At 40.1% G+C, this 22,701-nt stretch overlaps 2 protein-coding genes across 4 annotated transcripts; both read left to right on the forward strand.

Moving 5' to 3' along the window:
* Positions 1 to 2,007: 2,007 nt before the first annotated feature.
* On the forward strand, positions 2,008 to 16,427 carry zw10 (zw10 kinetochore protein). 3 transcript variants are annotated; one of them, XM_030438676.1, is made up of 17 exons: positions 2,008 to 2,223; positions 2,678 to 2,812; positions 2,900 to 3,001; positions 4,240 to 4,317; positions 9,312 to 9,471; positions 10,795 to 10,947; positions 11,234 to 11,431; positions 11,533 to 11,669; positions 11,784 to 11,972; positions 12,087 to 12,310; positions 13,032 to 13,103; positions 13,210 to 13,379; positions 13,603 to 13,733; positions 13,846 to 13,977; positions 14,434 to 14,636; positions 15,047 to 15,095; positions 15,538 to 16,427. In XM_030438676.1, exons 1-17 carry the CDS (start codon positions 2,119 to 2,121, stop codon positions 15,571 to 15,573), a joined length of 2,274 nt encoding a protein of 757 aa, XP_030294536.1. In that variant the 5' UTR covers positions 2,008 to 2,118; the 3' UTR covers positions 15,574 to 16,427. The 3 variants fall into 3 exon arrangements, with proteins under 3 accessions (XP_030294536.1, XP_030294534.1, XP_030294535.1); XM_030438674.1 differs by having other exon boundaries at positions 15,047 to 16,427; XM_030438675.1 differs by having other exon boundaries at positions 2,010 to 2,223; positions 11,784 to 11,966; positions 15,047 to 16,427.
* A 441-nt stretch (positions 16,428 to 16,868) lies between these two features.
* On the forward strand, positions 16,869 to 22,202 carry LOC115594337 (G protein-activated inward rectifier potassium channel 3-like). The gene is made up of 4 exons (XM_030438351.1): positions 16,869 to 16,965; positions 18,396 to 18,622; positions 18,798 to 19,965; positions 21,773 to 22,202. Exons 2-4 carry the CDS (start codon positions 18,452 to 18,454, stop codon positions 21,982 to 21,984), a joined length of 1,551 nt encoding a protein of 516 aa, XP_030294211.1. The 5' UTR covers positions 16,869 to 16,965; positions 18,396 to 18,451; the 3' UTR covers positions 21,985 to 22,202.
* Positions 22,203 to 22,701: the final 499 nt, after the last annotated feature.

The following is a 22,701-nucleotide window of genomic DNA, read 5'->3' on the forward strand; positions in this document are numbered from 1 at the left end:
CCGTTGCTGACCACAAGCTGCAGCAATGCCTACACAAGGTGTCCGCGCTGTTACTCTATGGAGACTTCACTGATTGAAACAAAAGCACTGTTTTGAACAGTGTTGAATGAATTTCCAATTACTCAAGCTAGAATAATGATCCCACTGTGCCTGCTGAGGAGTCAGGACTCAGTTGGTGCAGTGGAGTGCAAGGGGCCCTCCAGAGGACGCTGTTTGACTCTGCTGTGACATCGGCCATTTTCTTAGGAGTGGTCAGCCGCATCATGACTGCTGACAGGAAGAGACTTGACAAACTGACCAACAAGGCCTCAGGATGCCCACAGGTCTGAGTGCAGGCGGTGGGAGAAAGTGGGACACAGCTAAGCCATCATCAGCCCCCACTCTGTGTGAAACTGTGTCAATACTCTCGTCAATGTGCAATAGTGTCAATATTTTGGGAGTTTTTTGTTTCGTATTCATATTGTTTATATTGTTTCTACTGAATTTTTACTGATATCTCTATGCATAATCTTTTTTGTAGTTGTTTATTACTACTGTTTGTAATTGATGCTCTCTATTTTTGCTACTGTAATATTGCCAATTTCCCTGTTTTGTTTTGACAATTATCGGTTGTGATATTATGAGGCAAAAAATCTTTATAGAAACAATTTGGGTGTTCAGCTAACTAATTAAAATGCTAATTTGCAACAGTATGTCCATCTCAGATGTGACAAAACATTCTAAAATGTGGTTCCTTGGTAGTTGTGAAGTATAAAGAGTACAGAGTTACACGGCTGTATGATACTCACGCTATTTAGTGAAAAGAGTCATCTTTCTTTTTTGTATTTTGTTTACATACAATTTGTTTATTTTGTATACATTTTGCTACAACAAAATCTGATTGATGGTGTTGTGATTATTGATAGATAGATTGATTGATTGATTAATTGAAGACCCATTTTTTGAAGACTTAGACAAAAAGAGCAATAGTATCCATTTCAACTTTTGAGACAGTCTCCGCCACAATTAATTATCAGTATTTCCTTTTTATTTTGTTTGACTTTTTTTGCGTTCCCCCACACCCTGTTCTATTCACTATTCATTATTTAAGGTGACAAAGAGCACAAGTCCGGCTCAATGAGACCCGTTGTCTTCACTTTCAGAGGACATTTTGGGGACATTAGAAAAAATGATGCATCTGGAGGGAGAAGGCGACTAGATCTCCTGCCCCTGAACTTAGAGCCAGCAAGCAAGTACCTTATAAATGTGGCAGGTGGACATGACGTCATTAGACTGTATTCTTTAGTAGTGCTCATTAAGTCTGTGTCCAACTCCTCATGTAGAGGGTAGCCTGTGGTCCAGAATGTATTTGTTGATTATATTTTTGTAGGTCTACTATTATCATGTCAATGCAAATAAGTACTCAAATACACATAAGAAGTACAATATATGCCTCTGAATGTTGTGGCGTAGGATGAGGCAGTAGCAGAAAATGGAAATGCTCAAGTACAATAAGTACCCCAACAATGTATTTAAGTACAGCACTAAATAACAATCTGCATACTTTCCACCACTGCTGTCAGAAAACATACCCTTACATATTTTGAACATACGTGTAATCGAGGTACCAATAAATGTATATTCCGTGTCAATATTTGCCGAAACTGCTCTAAACTCAGTCGCTGCTAGAGTCCTATAGAGAGTACAGGTTTAGTAAACTTTACGGAGTTAAAATCAATTAACACTAGCATGTAAATGTTGCAAAGCAAAGCATTTATTTACCATTATTTACCATTATTTACCGATTATCGTGGTTTTCCGAATGTTCTTTATTGCCCGCTAAGCACTTCCTGGAACTTTTGGAGGGTTACATGGACCACGTGACGGGCCAGCGTTGTGAACTTCCGTTGTCGCCACACTCTCTCTCTTAAGGCACTCTAACCATCTATATATAAAACCATCCAATCACGTTAACGGCGCGGATGAACCACGAGCCTCAACCTAACCAATCCGAACAACTGAGGCCACGAGTACTAGCCAATCAGAGCCGGGGCTGGGCGGGTGCTGCCGTCTCCATAGTATAAACTGTTATCCAGGTGGCGGGTCTCCGATTCTTGGTTGTTACCATTATTGTACAGTATGGCGTCGTTTGTGACTGAAGTACTCGCCAGCTCTGGCAAACTGGAGAAAGAGGACCTGTCCGGTAAAATCAGCAAAATGTCGCGCAAGGTGGAAGATACAAAGGTAATCCGCTAGCTAGCATAACATTAGCTCTGTTTAGTAAAGTTTCAACTAGCGTCAGCCATTAGCGCTAACACTGAATATGAAACTTCACTCATCCTTTAATTAATATTAACTAGACTTAAACAGGGCTCCCTGGAATAACACTTTGCTTCATGTTAACTGTAACTGCTACCACATTAGTTTATATCGGACTTTCAAGCTACTTTGATTAGGTGCATTAAATGCATTTTTATTTAGCAAGACTGTTAGCGTTAGCTAGACCTATGTGGTGCTAAGTGGTGACAGCTGACTTCATGGCTCTATTGTGTTCAGTATAACTACGACTGAATCATCTAATCTCATCATTACTGGCGTTACTAGCGCATTCAGTTATACCACATTACAATAGAGTAACTGTGTGTGTGTGTGTGTGTGTGTGTGTGTGTGTATGTATGTATGTATTTATTTATAATAGGAAGAAGTATGTGAAATGATGAATAAGAAGTATGCAGACTTCCTACCTGGTCTTCAAGGAGCAGAGGAGCTGATGGTACGAGTTGATGAGGTCTCCAAAGAAATGGATGTCCTCAAAAACTACATTGAAAATGAGGTATGTGAGAAACTCCTCCCAGGAAGAGCAGAACAGTCAGGCAAATTGACGGCAGTGCAGGTTTTAACTGTTGGTTTGTGGACACAGGTGCATCAGAATCTACATGTGGCTGTGACTGAGTATGCAAAGCTGAAGCAGCAGCTGGAGAGAAACACTATCATCATACAAATCCTTGGACACCTAAAGGAGGTCATCATACAATACATGGCATTTTTTAAATTCAAATATAGGGGTGTAACGATACACAGAAATTATGGTTCAATACGTACCTCGGTTTTGAGGTCACGGTTCGGTTCATTTTCGGTACAGTGTGGCAACAAAATGCAAAAAAAAAAAAAAAAAAAGCTTTCCAATGAATAAAATATTCTCAAACAAAAAATACATGAAATATAGAAATAAATTCCTCACAGCTTGTTAACGGCTTTTAACAAAAAGTTTCTACAATTAAAGTGCAGCACTAACAGTTCCAGCATGTAGCCCTGTTCAGTTTTACTCAACCCTCTGTTTTTTGCGAGAAAGATTAACTTGTCCACATTTACTCCACCCATGAGTTATTTGTGAGTACAGGCTTTCATTATGAAGGTATAAGGATGACAATATGCAATTTTTGTACAATTTATTGACAGTCGCGTTTGTTTGCACAGGCATCGACACAGTAGCCTACACTGTCACTGTGTGCTCTGTAGCGCTCGTCGAACAGTGGTTTGCAGGTCGCAGACCCCAGCATCTCAGTGTGGAATAGTAGTGTTCAAGCTACGTCAAAATTAATATACCGTACATAAACATGACTTGGATAGCAGGGTGATCGGAATGTTTTTCCTGGTTAGCAGACATGGCCGAGGACCCCTCTCGAGACGAGATTCTCAAACCACACCTCCAGCACATCTGTGACCCTCACCGGTAAAATGAACAACAATTAAACTGTCACCATGTCTTTCTCCGTTGCAATATTTAACGAGGAAGCCGCAGTGTTCGCAAGCAGGAGACTTTAGCGATAAGGGAGGGTCTTCAAGCTCTGTTTTCTCGCTAGCATTAGCCATGACGTAAACGGGCTGCACGTGTAGGTGGAAAATAAACACACACAACTTCCGTTCCGAGAACTCACCCGTGCACAGTCCTGTACCGAACCGAACGTCCTGTAGCGAATCGGTTCAATACAAATGCATGTATTGTTACACCCCTAATTGTATACGAAATATTAGCTTTTCTATACCTTCAAATAAAAGGATTCCAAGTTCACCTTTTTTTAAATGCAATGAGCTCAACATAAAAGCTCTACCTTCATTTTTTTTCTCAGAAAGAAATTGAATAGGTTTGTGTTGCCATACATTAAATAAAAGTCTAACAGAGATACAGTGATGTTCTAAGCATCCAAAATATACATATTTGAATGTTTCTGAGGCTGTTGTATCTTCTTTGTGGCTCAGTTTCACAATGCAATGGAGGAGTCGAACAAATCTATACAGGACAAGAATTTTGTCGACGCAGCCAATCAGCTGGAACGGGTAAGAGTCCACACAACCTTGCCTCTACACTCAGCTAGAAAAATTACATCATGACACATTAACAAAGCTAATTTAGATCTATCTGTATATTTGGTAAACTACTTTAGACAAAAACTACCTCTGTAACACATTTAGTGACACAAAATATATCTCATCTTACAAACATCAAATCACTGTCAGTCAGTGTTGTGTGTTGTGAGTTATTTCCAAAAGGCAGAAGTTATGTCTGCACCTTTTTTTGTTTAAGTGCATAGTAATGCTGCGTTTTTTCCGACCTCCTACTAAAAAAAAAGGACACTGGAACGCCACTCAAAGTTGGAGTCCTTACTTGTGAACTCGGCACAAATCCATCTACCCCTAATGATAATCCTGAATCCGTGATCAGTGATGCTTGCTTCATTGTTGACATCTACCTGGTGCTGGTTAAAATTGTTATGCAGACATTAGGGCTGGGCGATTAATTGAATTTCAATTTCGATTTCGATTTTGGCTTCCCTCGATCATGAAAACAAGATAATCGTAATAAAACGATCATTCTAGCGCAAGCCGTGTCTTGTGTGGTAAATGCAGCAAACCGTTTCATCTCCACCTGTGCACACCACTCCGCCCCCCCTGAAAATGTTTGCTTTCAGCCACGCCGGTGCGTATTGCCATTGCGTGTTTGGAAAAAAACGTGTAGAAGAAGACTGTAGAAGATGGCAGAAATGCAGCCTTTGGTCGGGAAAAAAGGTAAAGCGAATTCTGTAGTGTGGAAACACTTCGGTTTCGAGGAGTCTGATTTGGAACAAACGAAGATATTGTGCAAGATATGTCACGCGACCGTGTCTCAAGGGAACACGACCAATTTAACCATTTAAAGTCCACACACAGAGTAATACATGACCAAACAGAGAAGGAACAAAAAAACTAAAAAATGAAAAACTGATCGACTCCTGCCACCGCCACACAGTCCTCTATTAAGGCACTTTACAATGCCACCGCATATCCACCCAGCTCCTGCAGGCATAAAGAAATAACGGATGCCGTCATGTACCTGATGCCATAGACATGTGCCCTATCAACAACGTTAGCGACCCGGGGTTCAATAAACCGATTAACACATTGGACAAGCGGTATGTGTTACCATCATGTCACCATTTCAGCAGAATTGCGCTGCCTGCTCTTTTTATGACGAATGTCGCAGAAAAGTTGCAAGAAAAGTGTCAACAGCATTATATTTTGCCACCACAACGGACCTATGGTCGAGTCGCACCGGGATATTGTTTATTTTTTATTTTACATATTATTTAATTCATTTTATTGATATATTTTTCTCTTATTTGCATTTTTCTTGTTTTTCAGTTCAAACTTATTGTGTTGAAAGAAATACCAGAGTTCAAAGTTCAACAAGTTCTTGTTCTCAAATCAATGAATAATCGTCTTTAATAATCGTGATTACAATATCAATCAAAATTATCGTGATTATGATTTTTGCCATAATCGAGCAGCCCTAGCTGACATTATCAAGTAAACTCAAAGTTTGACGTTGCACCTTCTCCAAACTCGGCGCTAACGTTACCTCCATTGTAGTGTATGCTGAGAGACGGCGCAGCGCGGCACGGAATAGCGGAGTTTAGCGCGGCGCATCATCTGCATCAACGGTAACGTTATAGAGACAATGACAATGATAGTTGCTAAGCGTAGTATGACAATAGAATCATGGATATTGGCAGCCGAAATTGTTATATTAAAGTTCATTATTGTAACAGCTGTAAGAAATGGCGTAACAGGCTTCATAGTCTCTAAAGGTGGCCCAGTGCAGTTTGTGATTTATTTTCATAAATCATTTCAAACAGGTTATTAAATATTTATTAATTAAATAAATACACCATTAAATCATTAATTAAATGTGTCATTAATTCATTAAATGTGCCATTAATTCATTAAAATATCAATTCATTCGATATAAAAAAAACATAATTATTTCACTATATAATTAATTATTTGATGGTCCTGTGTTGCAGTGCTTCATGAATTTATTTTATTTGTCAAACTCACCAATCAAAGTCGATGGGCGGTTCCTAACACCTAATTGGTTACCCTGCACATCAAGTCAAGGCAAATTGATTCCAGATAATGGATTGATGCAATCAAACAAAACTTTATTGGCAACGCTGTGGAAGGCTCGGTCCCCTGCTAGCCCCACTGTTGATACAGAGTGCGAGGTGCAGGATGTAGCATCCCCGGCTGATTGATGGTTAGACTCTCTAACGATGGTCCAAGTGTTTATTACAGGAACCTTGTACACTCTCGAACACACCTTTGAACACCTCATCTGCGTTCCTCTGTACCGACAGGATAGCTGAGCTAATGCTAATTAGCGTTCCCGCTAGCTCAAACATGCTATATCAAACTGTACAAATCTGTAAAAGTTACAATCTGAATTAAACATTAAAGTCCGTGTAAACCAAAATCAGCCATTTTCTTCTAAACACATTAAACGGGTCATAAATGTGTTTACTTAAAACATGTAAAAGCCATTCGGCCATGTAGAATTTAATTTTGGAGCTAGGCTCACAAACAGTTTTTCAACATTTCTGTGTTCAGGATTTAATGGGCGGGTCAGAAATCATGCAAATCATGGCCGCGTTATGTAACGCGGCCATATGATTTGCATAAACCCCGCCCTGCTGCGGAAGTGGTATAAATACGTTCAGCGCATCGGCTTCAGCGGTTCTCCCACTCACTCTCCAGTCTCGGATAGCATTGCTTACAATAGTTTGCAGCTAGCTAACCAGCCAACCAGTCAGCTAACCAGCCATGTCTCCTCCACATTGCTCTGCATCTTTCCTGGATGCCACAGTGTGCAGGGTGACTGCGCTGTTAGCTTATTTAAGTTTCCTTCGGATGAAACGTAAGGAAACGGGGGAGTCCATTGACGCTGGTCAACTCCGTCCCCGGCTTGCATCCTCTCCTCCGCCACGAGGAGATGTGACCGCTGCTGACCGCCGCTGACACTCTCCGTCCCGCTAACGGCGGGTCCCACCGGCATGATGTGGCCGCCGCGCCGCAGCCGGCCCTCCGTCCCGCTAACGGCGGGTCCCACCGGCATGATGTGGCCGCCGCGCCGCAGCCGGCCCTCCGTCTCGCTGACGGCGGGTCCCACCGGCATGATGTGGCCGCGCCGCAGCCGACCCTCTCCGTCCTGCTGACGGCGGGTCCCACCGGCGGTATGTGGCGGTAGTATCAGGGCCGCATTATTGGTGAGCCGTCCCAGTGTGAACGGATAATCCGGAGGCGCGGAGCGAGGGCGTGTCGGTCTGACAGTCTAACTGCACAGGTCCTTCACTCAACTACATACAGAGAAATGTCCCACAAAGCAACGTTACATGACCGAACAAAAGTAACGTAGTAACTATAACTGTCTTTAGCAACTTATGAGGAAAACAAATCCCACAGCTGTATGTGGAGAAGCGTCTGTCCTCCTGTCCGTCCCCTCCCTGTCCTCCCGACTCTTCCTCACATTTCTGCTCACAAAACAGCGTCTGTCACGCTTGTCACAAGAGTGTTTAACTCACCGAGTGTTTGACGAAAATAAATCACCGCGACCGCCAGCCCTCCTGACCGAGACTTCAGGAAACTGTCCCCCAGAAAACAGCCTCCGTCCCCGCAAGTGACAGAGTCAGACAGCGTCCTGTTTACTGATGGTGATTATGTATAATTATGTAATTTAGCGCGAAAAACTTCACTCCGTCACTTTCCAGGATGTTTAGTGGGTCAGGATCTCAATCAATACACGTTATAACAGCATCTATATGATTATAAACTGTCCGCGGGTTTAGATGGACAAGGGGAACACCTGGGGAACACCTGGGGAGACACCGACGTCATTAACATGACGTGTAGCCCCCGCCGCATGGGCGTGGTTCCAGCGCCTCTAACTGACACGCCCCCAGCGTTTCACAGCAGAAAGAAGTGCTTGTTTTTCCATGATTTAGAGACCTAATTTTATATACTTAACAATTTTTTTAATCTTTCAATTTTGGCTCAGTGGTCAATGATACATGTTTCTTTGGTGTGACAAACTCATAACACAATTTTTTTGCCGCTTTACACGGACTTTAAACATGTCATGAAGCGATATGACAACAAACCCTGTGCCCTTTATCAGCCAGGTACTAAGTAAATAATTATCATCACGTTCAGCAAAGACCATGCAGGCACAATTCCAACACGCAGACACACAATTCACACGAACACGGATGTTTTTCAGGTCACAGCGAGACGCTTTTAAAATAAAAGTCCCGCATTTAGCGTCTAATAATGAATGAAATAATAACCTGGCTTCAAAGAATATCAGTAAACCAAATGAAAACAAGATGTTCTTATAAATAATCATCACACTAAAGGTCATTTACAAAGGACAAAATGTCAAAAACTTGATCTCACTAGAAAGTTCAAGGGGATGTTCTTCTTTCGGTTTCAAGACTTCAGACCAAAGCAATGGATTAGACTAAATTTGTGTTAGCCCTGCCCACTGACTTTGATGGGTGAGTTTGACAGATAAAATAAATTCATGAAGCACTGCAACACAGGACCATGAAATAATTAATTAAATAGTGAAATAATTATATATGTTTTTTACATAAAATGAATTGGTATTTTAATGAATAATTGACACATTTAATTCAAATTTTAATAATTAATGACACATTCAATTAATTAATGATACATTTGATTAATTATTAATGGTGTATTTATTTATTTAATTATGGCACTTTCAGTCCTCCATAGATATGAAGCGTCCATAGCGCAAAATAATATAACATTAGTATCTACAGAGACAAGACTGAGTCCACTATCCACCTCTCCACCTCTCCTCTCTCCTCGTTAAAAAAATAAATAAAAATCAGCAGCGGCGATCGTATTTCAGCAGTGGCGGTCCGCCTCTGCTAGGTGCATATAGTGGAAACGCTGCACATATTGATTGATGGGTACTTTCTTTTTTCCCCCAGGCAAGGGCCAGTGTGATTGCCCTAAAGGGCTGGAAGACTTCCCAGCTCCCACTGCTCAGTGCTCTCAGTACTGAGTTGACAGTGCAGAGAGAAAATTTAATTTACCACCTGGGCGATGAGTGGAAGCGCCTTGTCATCTGGAGATTACCGTCTTCAAAGGGTAAGACTTCAGAAAACAGTTCTTTGATATGTTTCAGATATGGCACTGATGGAGCTTTCTAAATTATTCTAGCCATTTGTGATTTATTTATTTATTTAAAGTAGGTGCTGAATTGGTTTCCAAATGTTTTACTGACTTAAGTTTTTTGCATGAATCCTGTGCATCACTGCTGTCTTATAGACCTTTGAGAAACAGTCACAGGTGTTTATCATAGGTAAATGTATGGACTGTTGTTGTTGTTGTTGTTGTTGTTGTTGTTATTATTATTATTATTATTATTATTATTATTATTATTATTATTATTATTATTATTATTTCTTTATTTGAACAGGGATAGCGCACAATAAAACATTGACCCTGTTTATAACAAGGACAGATGCAATGCACCGGGTTTTAGCAAATTGCTATTTTCCACCTATAATCCCTGTGCAGGTAGATGGAACATACAATAAATTAGAAACAGTTACTAAATTTACAGTTGCGCAAAATTTCAATTACAAAGTTATGAATACACACATTCCCACATCATTCAATCAATTTAAAACAATATACCCCCCTCCTGCCAACTTTTATAAATAATAATTCCCCCCCATCAAATACACACACACACTCACACACAACCACAAATGTCTGCTGTGACAGCAACATTTTGTATGACATAAAAATGTTTTAAAATCCACACAAGTATTCAGCTCTGTTGGAAGTGTGTTCCATTGATTGCTGACAACAAAAGAAAAAGATGATTTACCAAATGAAGCCCTGCGTTTAGGAATACTGCACTCTCCCCTGGTAACTGATCGGGTAACTCTTGTTTTTTCTGAACAGAGTGTAACCATTTTTTAATGATTCAAGTGGTTTTAAGGCTGTTTTACATGCCTGAGACCAACTTGTCATGCAATAGAGAAGATATGGGAGAATCATTGCATTTAAATATGTATGCGATGCTTGAACAGTAAGAGAGTTTTCTTATGTGTCTGTAGTTTCTGAGATTAAATTTCAGTGTGTTACTCAGCTTTTTAACATAATTTTTAAAACTAAGAGTTTGATTAAGGGTAACCCCTAAATATTTGAATTCATCCACCATCATTAATGCTAAAATGATTGACCACCAAACATTGCCTACAATTGTAAGAGCCATGAATCATCATAAAACACAATTGTAATTATTCTCTGGATCATCCTCTCTAATGCAATGTTGTGTTGGTATTGTTTGATATGGTGTTTGAACCTTGTGCTTAAAAATATAGTTTCGTCAAATAAGGCAGATGACAAAATCTTGCTTTTGTGAGGCATTGGTAGTGACTGTTGGATGTTCATCACTAGAGCCTGCAGGCCCAAAGTCCTTCCTGAGGGTGGAGTTGAATATGAGCCATGCTAGCAGTAGGGACGGTGAACCAAAACCTCCTGCTCTGCTGTGCTCTGTCCTGCAAGCTCTGGCCATACAGGGAGACCTTCAACACAAGTTCAAACTATTCAGTAAGAGCCAGACACTCTACTCACTGTTAAAATCTGTTTTCATACCACTCAGTCACTTAATTCCAATTAATATGAAATTGGCACCACTTTTTTTTTTTTTTTTAAGACTTGTGACCATCATGTGCTGAGCAGGATGTTTTCTAGTTTAAAAACTGTAACGGAGGGCATATTTTTTTTTTTTTACATTTCTTCGCTGCAGTTTATTGTCACTCATCAGCGGACGATTGCATTTATACTTATGTAAATCAGAACCTGTTCTCTACTGGTTTCTATCATCGTCATCCAGGTCAGGTGCTCTTGAAGAACATGTTGAAGCCGTTAGTGATGTACCCGTCACTGTCAGTGAGTGTGACGGAGCAGCAGGATGAGGGAATCGTCCTGGCATTACATTGCTTGGAAGAAAGCAACAAAGAGAGATCAGCTCCCTCACAGGTCTACAGCAAACTGCTCCTGGTGCTCAAGACACTACATGCATACCTGCTAGGTACAGTACGGCTGGGCTCATACAGAAATGATAAGTTGTGCTATAAGGCTGTTACACAATGACTTTGAGAAAGGCAAGTCACATCTTCTGGAATTTTTCAGACGTGTCCATTGGGGATAAAAAGCTGTCGGCCATTTTGGGAGAGCTGATTTGGGATGAAATTTCCCAATGCATCATCCACGAGTGTCTGCTGTACTCCATCCCCAGCAACAGCAGCCAGTTGGAAAAATACAACACTGTAAGGGCCTAACAGCAGTTTGTGCAGTGTGATGATTGTTTTTGTCTTTGCCACGTTACTGTCTGTTGAGAGTTAGAAAATTACTTTTTTATTCAATATGCATTTGTGTTCCAGGTTATCAAAGAAACCGAGGAGTTTGAGAAGTCTCTGAAGGAGTTGGAGTTCCTGCAGGGCGATTCCACAGACCTCCTCAAATATGCCAGAGATGTCAACTGTCACTTTGCTAGCAAGAAGTGCAAGGATGTCATCGTGGCAGCCCGCAAACTCATGACCTCGAAGATGCACAACACAGTTAAAGTATGTGTGAGTGTCTTCATTCATGAAGGTTCAGATTAGTTATCAAACACTGCAAGAAAACCTATAAAAATATGATTATTTAAGTGCTTCCTTTTGTTTTTTCTGATCTTCCTCTCCTAGATCACACCAGACTACAAGCTGCGTCTTCCCAAGCTGCCGGCTCCAGGTACAGAGGTGAAGGTGAAGCAAGAGACCACAAATGAGGAGATGACAATCGAAAATTCAAAGCAGCTGTCTGCATGGAGTCTGTGTCTGCCGGCATGTCGCATCAGTGAGTCAGTGCAGCAGCTGATGGAGCTGGCACTCAACACTCTGTTTGAAGCTGTTGGAAGCTCCACATATTGGTACGTTTCAGTGCCAAAGACCTAACTGAACTACTATTGATTTACTCAGTTGCAGCGTACATGGGAATCCAAAGGTTAGGTTCAACAAAGATTTGTTTTCATTATTTATTTATTTATTTTTTGTTACAAACTTCTAAAATGGGTCCATCACAATTCCCCATAGCCTAACGTGATGTCTTAAGATTTCTTCGTTTGTCCAACGCTACAATCCAAAACCAAAAGACTCTTCATTTACTATCACTAATGACAAAGAAAAGCAGTAAACCCTTGGAGACTTGGAGAGCAAATGTTTGATATTATGGATGTGGAAAATGACTGAAATAATTAACAGTTTACCAAAATAGCAGGCATTTAATTTTGACTTGTCAACAAAAGGATTAATCGTTGCAGCTATACTCTAAACTCTATGTGTACGTGAAAATTTACTGTGTTCTGGGCGCAGATTAACCCAGTTGGTAGAGCGGGCATCCCATATACAGAGGCTTTGTCCTCTCTGAGCGGCCCCGGGTTTGATTCCCATCCTGGGGCCCCTTGCTGCGTGTCACCCCCCTCTCACCCAGTTTCCTGTCATTTCTGAAGCTGTCCTATCAATAAAGCCATTAAAAAGGCCATAATTATAAGAAGAATAATAAGAATAATGATAAAAATAAAAATTACGATATTCTGTAGTATACATAGCATGATAAGTGTTGTGATTAAATTGCAATTTTGTTCCTTTCAGTGCGTTGCAACTTTTCTACACTGTAAGAAACATCTTCCAGCTGTTCTACGATGTTGTACCAACGTACCACAAGTAAGAATGCTTCCGTCATATATGAATGACACATAGCAGATCACACCAACACATTTCCCATGAAGGTGTAAATGGTTGTCTCTTGTTCCTCTGCTAATCCATCTAGGGAGAACCTGCTCAAGTTCCCTCACCTGGCTGCCATCCAACACAACAACTGCATGTACCTGGCCCACCACCTGCTCACCCTGGGGCACCATTTCAGAACTCACCTGCCAGAGCCTCACAGCGAGGGCATTGCAACATTTGTTGACATGGTGCCCGGATTCAAGAAACTGGGTGAACTAACATTTCTACAACTGTCAACGACATTGACATGAAATTTGGTGCAGAAATTAATTTCCAAAACTGCTGACATGATATTATTGATACAAGTCACCATTTATTTTGCTGACCTTACTGGTCTTTCTGTGGGCCAGTATTTCCACCTTTACATGCAAATTAATAAAATCGTTGGATTGCCTTGGAGTACGCTGAGCACCCTTTTGTGATTTTCCTCCAGGTGCCCGGTGCTTCTTAACACAGATGAACGTCCAGAGAGCCGAACTGTTGGAGAGACTTTCCACCGCTCACAACTTTTGCAACCTGGACGATGAAGACAACTACATTGCAGCCAGCAAGGCAGTCAGACAGGTGGGAGAACACGCCATGAAAATAAAATGTAAAGTTGTTGCGATGATATGATTCATCTTGTCATCCAGTCATTTGTGATCAACTGAGTGATCATCTGTTTGCTTGATTGCAGGTCATCCATCAGTTGAAGCAGTTGGGCACAGTGTGGCAAGATGTCCTACCAGTCAGCATCTATTGTAAAGCCATGGGCAGCCTCCTCAACACAGCCATTACAGAAGTCATTGCCAAAATAATGATGCTGGAGGTTTGTCATTTTTCTTAATTCATGACCCCTTTACTTAGACATGGAACTTGGTTCATAAATGCAAGTAAACATTCATTGAAAAACTGGGAAATAATGAGGTTTTGGACTTAAATTGTGATGTGTAGCTGGCTGTGTAGCGTGTAGTAAATTCTCAAAATAAAAACAGGACTTCAAATAATGAGTAAGTTACAAACAGATAAATACTGGTTAGTAATAATGGTCAGATAAAAAAACAGTGTGTAATGTAAAAAAGACAAATTCAGCATCACTAATTCCATCATTGTTTTATCTTTGATGCAGTCATAGGTCGATAAAATGCCCAAACACAAATGATAGAAAAGTCATATCATCTTGATAATGATCTGATGTATACACATAGTTCTTGATCTTTATTGATGACCAGTAAGGATTTTTTATTTGTGTGTATATATATTTTTATAAATTAACAATCTACAGGACATTTCCTCTGAGGATGGGGAGCACCTCCACACTCTGTGCCAAACCATCATTGAGGAGGGTCCACTGGTCTTCATTCCTCTGGCTGAAAAAAACAAAAACAAGAAATACCAGGAGGAAGTCCCTCTCTATGTGAAGAAGTGGAGCACCTTCAAGGAGCTGGTCATTGTGCTGCGGGCCAACCTGCAGGAGATAGTCGACAGGTAAGAAGGAAACTTGACAATTGAGAAAAAAGTATTCAATTGATGATGAATTTTTTGTTATTATTTTTTATCATAGTCCAGTATTTCCCGTCTGTTTGGTCTGAGTCAAACATCAAGTATCGCCACACAAGAAGTAGTAGTAGTAGTAGTAGTAGTCGTAGTCGTCGTAGTAGTCGTCGTCATTAGAGCTCATTATACAACTATTTCGTCATGCTTGTGATTTGCACTGGAGGGCCACCGTAGATCCCTTCAATCAAAATAATTTTCAAGTCTGTATCTGTTACTTGACATAAGAGATGTACAATTAAATAATGACTCTTCCTTTCATGACATAAAATGTTTGGTTGCATCATACTTTTCTTCCATCAATGTGTTTGATTGGCTGATCTATCTGTGCCTCCTCTCCACAGGTGGGCTGATGGTAAAGGTCCGCTGGCAATGGAGTTCTGCAGTTCAGAGGTGAAGAATCTGATCCGAGCCTTGTTTCAGAACACAGACAGGAGAGCTGTAGCTCTGTCTAAAATCAAATAGATCTGTTTCATTTAATATATACATTTAATTGTATGTAGGCAGAACAATTTGCCAGAGAATTGGTCGCCTAGTCTGATGGAGGAGCTGTCACTGAGGGTCTTAGCTGGTTGTAATCAATCTGTGGGATAAGTTCCTTCTCAGACTTCAATTAGTCCTACAGAAGATTACATGAAGGCTTCTTTACATCAGCTATCAGTATAGCTTTGTGGGTTTACCACTACAAAGCTAACTGGGGTTGTGTAACCAGTGGCCCGCCATCTGCTGATATGTGATGTTGCACCCATGGTTAACTTGGCTGCACATTGTTAAACAAATGTCATCTGCAGTTTGTTTCAGAGGTCTCTGCTTTTCTGTTCTTGTGTCATTTCAGGAGACAGTTTGTTTGAACCTAACTGCCTTTTACTGATCGTTTAGCTCTAACAAAGAAACCCTGGACCAACTTCTCTTGTAAATAATTTTCTTGTATAGGGCATGAAACTGAACTCTTCTGTATTGTATTTATTGCCTGTCCAAATTAACCAAATGTTTCCAGCCGTTCAGAATCATTTCTGAAGTGTTTTTTAATGAACATATTTTAATCAGTTTTCCCAGAAATGTGTGGGTTTTTGAGGTTTTATTTCTGCTGCTTTCAAGAAATTGCATTAGGTTATACTCTTACCAATTTATGTGGTAAAATAGACATTACAGAGAATAAAAAAGCAGAATTCAATTATGATATGTAATGTGAGCATTTGGAGATTCTGGACAGAAACATGCTTACTGTTTCCCTGTGTTTCCATTCTTTATGCAAAGCTAAGTTGAAAATGTTTGCAAGAGAGTGTTACTGTTCTTCTCATCTAACCCAAGCAAGAATATATGCCAAAATGTCAAACTACATCTTTGAAAAGAAAATATTGAAAATACAGAAAGAAATACTTGCAATTGACTTCTACAAAATGAGAAGAGTGACTTGTGACTTCCACAGGTCACCAATAACCCTAACCCTGCACTTACGTTTTTGTACTTATTTTGTACTTTTATTTTTGACTAAATAACAAGAGAAAACATGTCAGTTTATGAGCTTGAGAGGTGCTGTTTCCAGTCTATATTCAAAGCTAAGTTGGCCCACTCCAGGCCGAGTTTCATACTGTATGTATAAATCAATTACTGCTTTTCCAAAATGTTAAAATATTTCTTTAAAGGGGCACTGAAAGAAATACTTACTGTAAGAGCTTTGGCGTGTGTATTTGGATGCAAATAAAGACCTGACTTGTTGATTGACTGACTGATTCTTTTTTTTAAATATTTTTTTGGCCTTTTATGACTTTATTGATAGAACAGCTAAAGATATGACAGGAAACAGGGAGAGAAAGGGGGAATGACAGGCAGCAAAGAGACCCAGTCCGGGAGTCGGACCTGGGTCCGCTCCAGAGCCTCAGCACATGGGACACACGCTCTACCAACTGAGCTAAACAGCACCCCACTGACTGACTGATTCTTCAAGATGAGTACAGAGCTGATTGACGTCCAAAGGCAATCACAGTTAATAAGCTTGTTGTTTGTGCAGATGCTTTTTAAATGTCACTTTGATAAGCTGACCTGATGTGATGGCACATGAAGAGGTCCTTTGACCAAACAGTTGTCACAGCCACTTGCAATACTTTGAGTTAAATGATGTCAGAATTCAGAGGGGGGAGGATACAAACAGATGGGCGGTCACGGAGCAGCTCCTCACACCCTCCTCCATCTGATCAAACTTCACCCAGCAAGTGGAGTTTCTCGCAGCAGCAGTTTTCATCTTGAGTTATGCTTTACAGAGGTATGTGATTATTTTCTCTTCATGTCGAGATATATGTGTTATAATCAGTGGAAGAAATCTGAAAAAAGTTATTTTTACATTTTTAAATGTAGGATTAATAATTATTTGAATGCTTCTCAGCTGTAACAGCCCTATTGCAGTTTCAAGGTTTTCAAGTATCAACAATGAATATAGATCAGGAATATAGCCCTCTAATCTCACATTTCCATGTTTTATAACATTTGACCACAGTTGTCATATGATTTATTATTATGTAATTTGCAAATAATTCTAAGGTTACAGCTAAAGATAACTTTCATTAGATTAATCTGCAGATTAATTTCTCAATAAATTGATTAATCATTTGGTAGGGAATAAAATGTAATGATGTCTGTAGATGTATTTTGTTCTGTGTGACCAGCTGTCCAAAACAAAATGAAAAAAAGGCATGAATAAGCAGCGGATTGTCACACTTGAAAAGCAGAAATTGGGTAGTGCTTTGCATTTTTGATTTACAAATAGTTGCCAATTGATTTTCAATAAATCGCATACAACTGAAAGTTTCTGCAGGTGGAGAGGATTTTCACCAGGGCACACTAAAAAATCAGCTAAAGCAAAACCATGAAATTTTTTTATGATAAATCTTTTTTGAGGTATATTGTATCACATCTATCTGTAAACATCTCCTTTTTATTAAGCATATTTTTACATAAGGGTTATACAAATAATGCCAAAACATAACAAATGTTTGTGTTTGCTTATGCATTATATTTCTTGCCACTTGTCAATGTACAGGCATATTTCATCTTCTGTATGTGAGATGATACAAAAACTAAAAAAATCAATGCAACAAATAGTCTCTTTTAACAACTAACTTTTTAAGAAGCAGACAACCCTGGCCAGCTGACCCCTCCCAGTGTGATACAGTAAACATCGCACTGTTTTGACATTTTCACCAGAGAATAGTGAATTTATCACAATTCATTTGGTCACATCTGGACAATACTTTCTTTAAGCTTTCTGGCAAATACAGTCAGTAATCTTTTAAAATCCATCGTGTTCTTTGGTGTTTCGCTGATTAATTTTGAGGATTAGTGATAATCCCTACATGGGAATAAACTGTGGCAGTGACCGAGACACTGATCAGCCCACTTCAAACTGATGAAACCTCGTGCTGTACTAATGTAAGTAAAGTAATATTTGCTCTGGGAACATCATCACTCAACACCATAGCTTGGTCTGATCTACAGACGTTTCTCAGGGATTTTCTTTTTGAAGGGCACCAGAATATAAATAAGAAGTTCAGTGCCGTCACCGCTTTCTTAATGATCCTCACTCCTTTTTCTCCATTTCTACAAACCCGAACAAAAGAGATTTGGTTGCCATGTGACTCAGTAGCTGCTGTTGAAAACTGAAATCATTGATTCCATTTAATTCTGTTGCCCAAACAGAAGTCAGGCTGGAAGGTTAATCAATATCTTGGGGACATCAGCAATGATCTACTGTGATGTGCAGCAGAGAGACACTACCGAACGTTCCATGCAGCAGTCACATCAGGTGCCCTGTAAGGATCGAGCCTCGCAGGAACTCCATTCCCCCAACTCAGACTCTTACTGCTAAACATCTGCTGGCATACCTGCCCCGACCACAGCCTGAGTCAGTCCATTACCCTTACAAGGTACAGCTCTCTATGTTAAAGTCCTCTTACACTCAAAAATATGTTGATGATGATGTGATATGATCATTAGAATTAGACAGCCTTCAATAGGAATCAGTTATGAATCTAAAAGTTGTTTATTCAGTTCAGGTCTTTTGCACTTTTGCATTCCCTACGAAATGTTCCTTCATTTCAGGTTACAACTAAATCAATTAATGGTTCCACAATGACCACAAGAAGAACCTCTCTCATCAACAATTTGCACAACAGCTCACCACTACCAAACACTCAGGAGTCCTCTCTGCCTCTGACTTTGGCTAAGCAAGAGCCTCCCCAGCAGCAGACGATCCAAGTAGCACCTCTGGAACCAGTGGAAGAGAATCCAAAGCCTCAGCGTTTGCATCGCAGCAGACACCTCAAACGTTTCAGCACCAGGTGGCAATCGAGAGGCTCCACTGGTAGCTGTAATGTTCCCGTCTCTGCAATAGAGAAGCTGCATGTTGCAAAGAGTCACAAGAAGCGCTCTAAGCTGTTGGGTGACGAGGACTTGCTGCATATCACTGCAAGCAATCAGCGCCAGCGTTATGTTACCAAGGATGGCAAGTGCAGGGTCAATCTCGGACCTATCGCAGACAAGAGTCGCTTTCTCTCAGATATCTTCACCACATTAGTGGACCTCAAATATCGCTGGTTCCTTCTTGTCTTCACTATGTGCTACATTCTCACATGGGTGGTTTTTGGTGTATTCTACTTCTTTGGTGCTTGGTTGCGTGACGACATTGCACACGTTGATGATCCACAATGGAAAGCATGCTTTCAAAATGTAGACAGCTTTCTTTCAGCCCTCCTGCTGTCATTAGAGAGCCAGAGGACCATTGGGTACGGCTCCAGGATGGTGACAGCTAACTGCCCTGAGGGAACGATTATACTGATGGTCCAGTCCATCCTCGGCTCCATTATCGACGCTCTAATGGTAGGCTGCATGTTTGTTAAAATCTCCCGGCCACAGCAGAGGGCCCAGACGCTAATCTTCAGCAAGCACTGTGTCATTTGTGAGCGTGACAAGAAGCTGTGCATGCTTTTTCGCATTGGTGACCTGAGAGAGAGCCACATGGTTGATGCCAAAATCCGGGCCAAGCTGATCAAGTCCAGGCAGACCAAGGAGGGCGAGTTCATCCCGCTGGAGCAATCAGAAATCAATCTAGGCTATGACACTGGAGGAGACAGGCTGCTCCTGGTGGAGCCCCAGACCATTACCCATGTCATCAATGACAGCAGCCCCTTTTGGGAGGTGGGGTCCGAGCGTCTGAAGAGGGAGACCTTTGAGATCATTGTCATCCTGGAGGGAATAGTTGAAGCATCAGGTTTGTACATATATTTTTAAGTTTTGTGCAGTCCTCAAAAAGAGGATTTTAAGGTCCTCGTACAGTGAGTTGCCAAATGATGCATCAAGTAAGAAGTGTGGGTGGATGGAAAGACCATCACCTCGTGCTTCATCTTCAGGATACAGATCTGTTCTAGCTACTCTGACTCTCTGATCACAAACACAACACAGCTGCTGTCCTTGACATGTCGTGACTGGGTTAGCAGGTCTCGATGCTATTGATAATTTCTGGTATGCTACACTGGGATCCTCAGTTGAATTACTGTTTTTTATTTAGGCAGTGCTCACAGTAAGAGATTTAATGACAGTAAATGAATGTAGACTTTATCCCTGCAGACAGGGTGCTAAATGTTGAGTTCAGGATTTATCAAAACCCCACTGCTAATGAGTATACCCTGAGGAAGCTGGACATGAAACGTGTTGTTCATTTAAGGCAGAAATCAGATCAAGCTTTGTTGCAGTGAGATCTGAGCTTCTCTCATTTGCAATGTCTATATTATTATGTGTATTCTAAGTAATCACAGGGATATTTTTGGCATGTGGCAAGCTGAAAACAATTAAGGTGCGAATTGTATTCGCAACCAATTGTTCTGTGCACACCGGGGATTTGGACTAGAGTCATTGGGACTTGGACTTCAGTCGACTCCAGTCATTGTTTTGATGACTTGACTTGACTTGAGAAAATAAAAGGCTCCACTCGGAATTGTAAGTTAAAGACTCAGGATTCAACCTGACTTGGAACATGATGGTGTGAATAACTTTCTATTACTTTCATGCTTGTTTATTTTTACATTTTTAGTCTGGCTGTCAGTATTTCCCTGTTTAAAAGGGATTTTTGAAGAAGAAGAAGAAAATAAAAAATAAATATGCTTAAATTTGTTTTGTAAATGTACATTTATATTTTATATTGATTGTCGGTTTAAATGCAAATACAGTTAATTGTCATACTTGGGTTAACTGGTTACATAAATTGGCCAATAATATAATTATTAGACAGGTACTGATAGCTTGTCTGCTCATAAAAGATGAAAACTGCAGGTAAGACTGCAGAATATTTGGGAAGGGTAGGGAATTGACTTGCCTTACCTTGATTCGGAGCAAATGACTTGAGTTACAAGGCCAATAAATATGAAAACTATGGCAGGCGTAGCTAACTAATCATAATCATATATATTTGTTAGCTAATCTTGCCATGTTAATCATATCACATTACCTACCTTTTCTGCACAATCGGGGACATGGGAAGGCAGTCAAAATTTATATAATAACGTCATATTAAATGATGTGCTCCATGAATGTTCATTGTATTAACTGAACGGCAGGGATAACATGTATCTAATCATTATTAACAATAATACACAACAATTTGAAAGGTTTTGTGCCACGGCAGGTAGCAAACTTTACACAAACATATTATAGGTCAAAGCAGCCACATCAACTACAGTCAAAAATCCCTCAATTTATGAGTTGTGTGAGGATAAACATTATACACTTTGTGAAGTCTGAATGCACCTTAAGTAAATGTTCTTGAAAAGCTTATTTTGTCCAAGCAACACTGCCAAACAACACCAAAAACTATTCTTTGAAAAGTTATGTTCTTATTGGCTGAAAAGGTTCTTCAGCTGTGGATGGAAAGACAGATATACAGAGAAAAGGTCCTATTTGAAATTAATTTGCTAATAGGTGGACAAAGATAATCAATATGTGCTTAACAGTACATATCTCCTGGTGTAAATGCTGATGATGGAACATCTATATGACCCTTTTGATGCTTTGATGTTTTCCAGGTATGACATGCCAGGCAAGGACATCTTACACCGAGGATGAGGTCCTCTGGGGCCACCGATTTGAGTCATGCATTTCCTTGGAGAAAGGGGCGTTTCGTGTGGACTACAGTGCATTTGACAAGATCTTTGAAGTCCAAATGTCCCCGTTCAGTGCAAAAGACAGGAGCACAGCAAAGGAACAAGAAGATGTGTTTTTGAAAACGTTGGCTTAACAAACTATTCTTTTTTGTACAATAACATCCTAATGAGTGACTTAAAAGTGATTTTAATATTCCCTGATAAAATACAAGCATATATCTTGAATAATAATCTCAGGGCTGCCAGAATTGCTATTGTTCTGTCGTATAAAAAAGATTTGCTCTCTGTTTTCTTACAGTATGCCTATAAGTCTGTGTTGCATTATGCAATGTTAGATGTTGTGTTGAAATAATATTTCAAAAATAAAAACCCTGAAGTGTCCTGAAACCTATTATCCATGGTCATTTAAAGGCAAATTAAATGGTACGTTGGCGAAATAATATCATGTCAATGTTCCACTTACCTACTGGCTTTTCCTGGATCTTTCAACTCTTTAGGGTCAAACTTCACAGTCTTCATTAGTTAACGGAATTAGCTTGGTTGATATCATATAATATAAAGCTCAAGCTTTATATTATATCAGTCCCACAGTGGCCCTGAGGGTCAAAACACAACAAGAGCACAATATTTCAGCAAACGCAACGTTCCCAGAACATAAAATTTCTGTAATCTCGACGACATTTAGGATGACATAACATAAAAAAAACACCAAATTTTACAAACCATTGTTTTTAGGATAACACAGCAACATGTCAGAAGAAACAATGAAGAAACATTTCAGCAATTTTTTAGCAAATGTTGTCTTTTGTAAAAATTTGCCATTGTGTTTTCCGAAATGTTTGCGCTTTCTG

The sequence above is a fragment of the Sparus aurata genome, chromosome 13 (assembly GCF_900880675.1).
Source record: "Sparus aurata chromosome 13, fSpaAur1.1, whole genome shotgun sequence".
NCBI classification, from domain to species: domain Eukaryota; kingdom Metazoa; phylum Chordata; class Actinopteri; order Spariformes; family Sparidae; genus Sparus; species Sparus aurata.

What these genes read in the sequence shown, in the direction of transcription:
- LOC115594337 (XM_030438351.1), top strand. Translation starts at nt 18,452, where the DNA reads ATGTGCAGCAGAGAGACACTACCGAACGTTCCATGCAGCAGTCACATC. An exon ending in CAGTCCATTACCCTTACAAG is followed by an intron (nt 18,623 to 18,797) that starts GTACAGCTCTCT and finishes CCTTCATTTCAG; the next exon opens with GTTACAACTAAATCAATTAA. An exon ending in GGGAATAGTTGAAGCATCAG is followed by an intron (nt 19,966 to 21,772) that starts GTTTGTACATAT and finishes GATGTTTTCCAG; the next exon opens with GTATGACATGCCAGGCAAGG.
- zw10 (XM_030438674.1), top strand. Translation starts at nt 2,119, where the DNA reads ATGGCGTCGTTTGTGACTGAAGTACTCGCCAGCTCTGGCAAACTGGAG. An exon ending in CAGCCAATCAGCTGGAACGG is followed by an intron (nt 4,318 to 9,311) that starts GTAAGAGTCCAC and finishes TTTTTCCCCCAG; the next exon opens with GCAAGGGCCAGTGTGATTGC. An exon ending in GCCCGGATTCAAGAAACTGG is followed by an intron (nt 13,380 to 13,602) that starts GTGAACTAACAT and finishes ATTTTCCTCCAG; the next exon opens with GTGCCCGGTGCTTCTTAACA.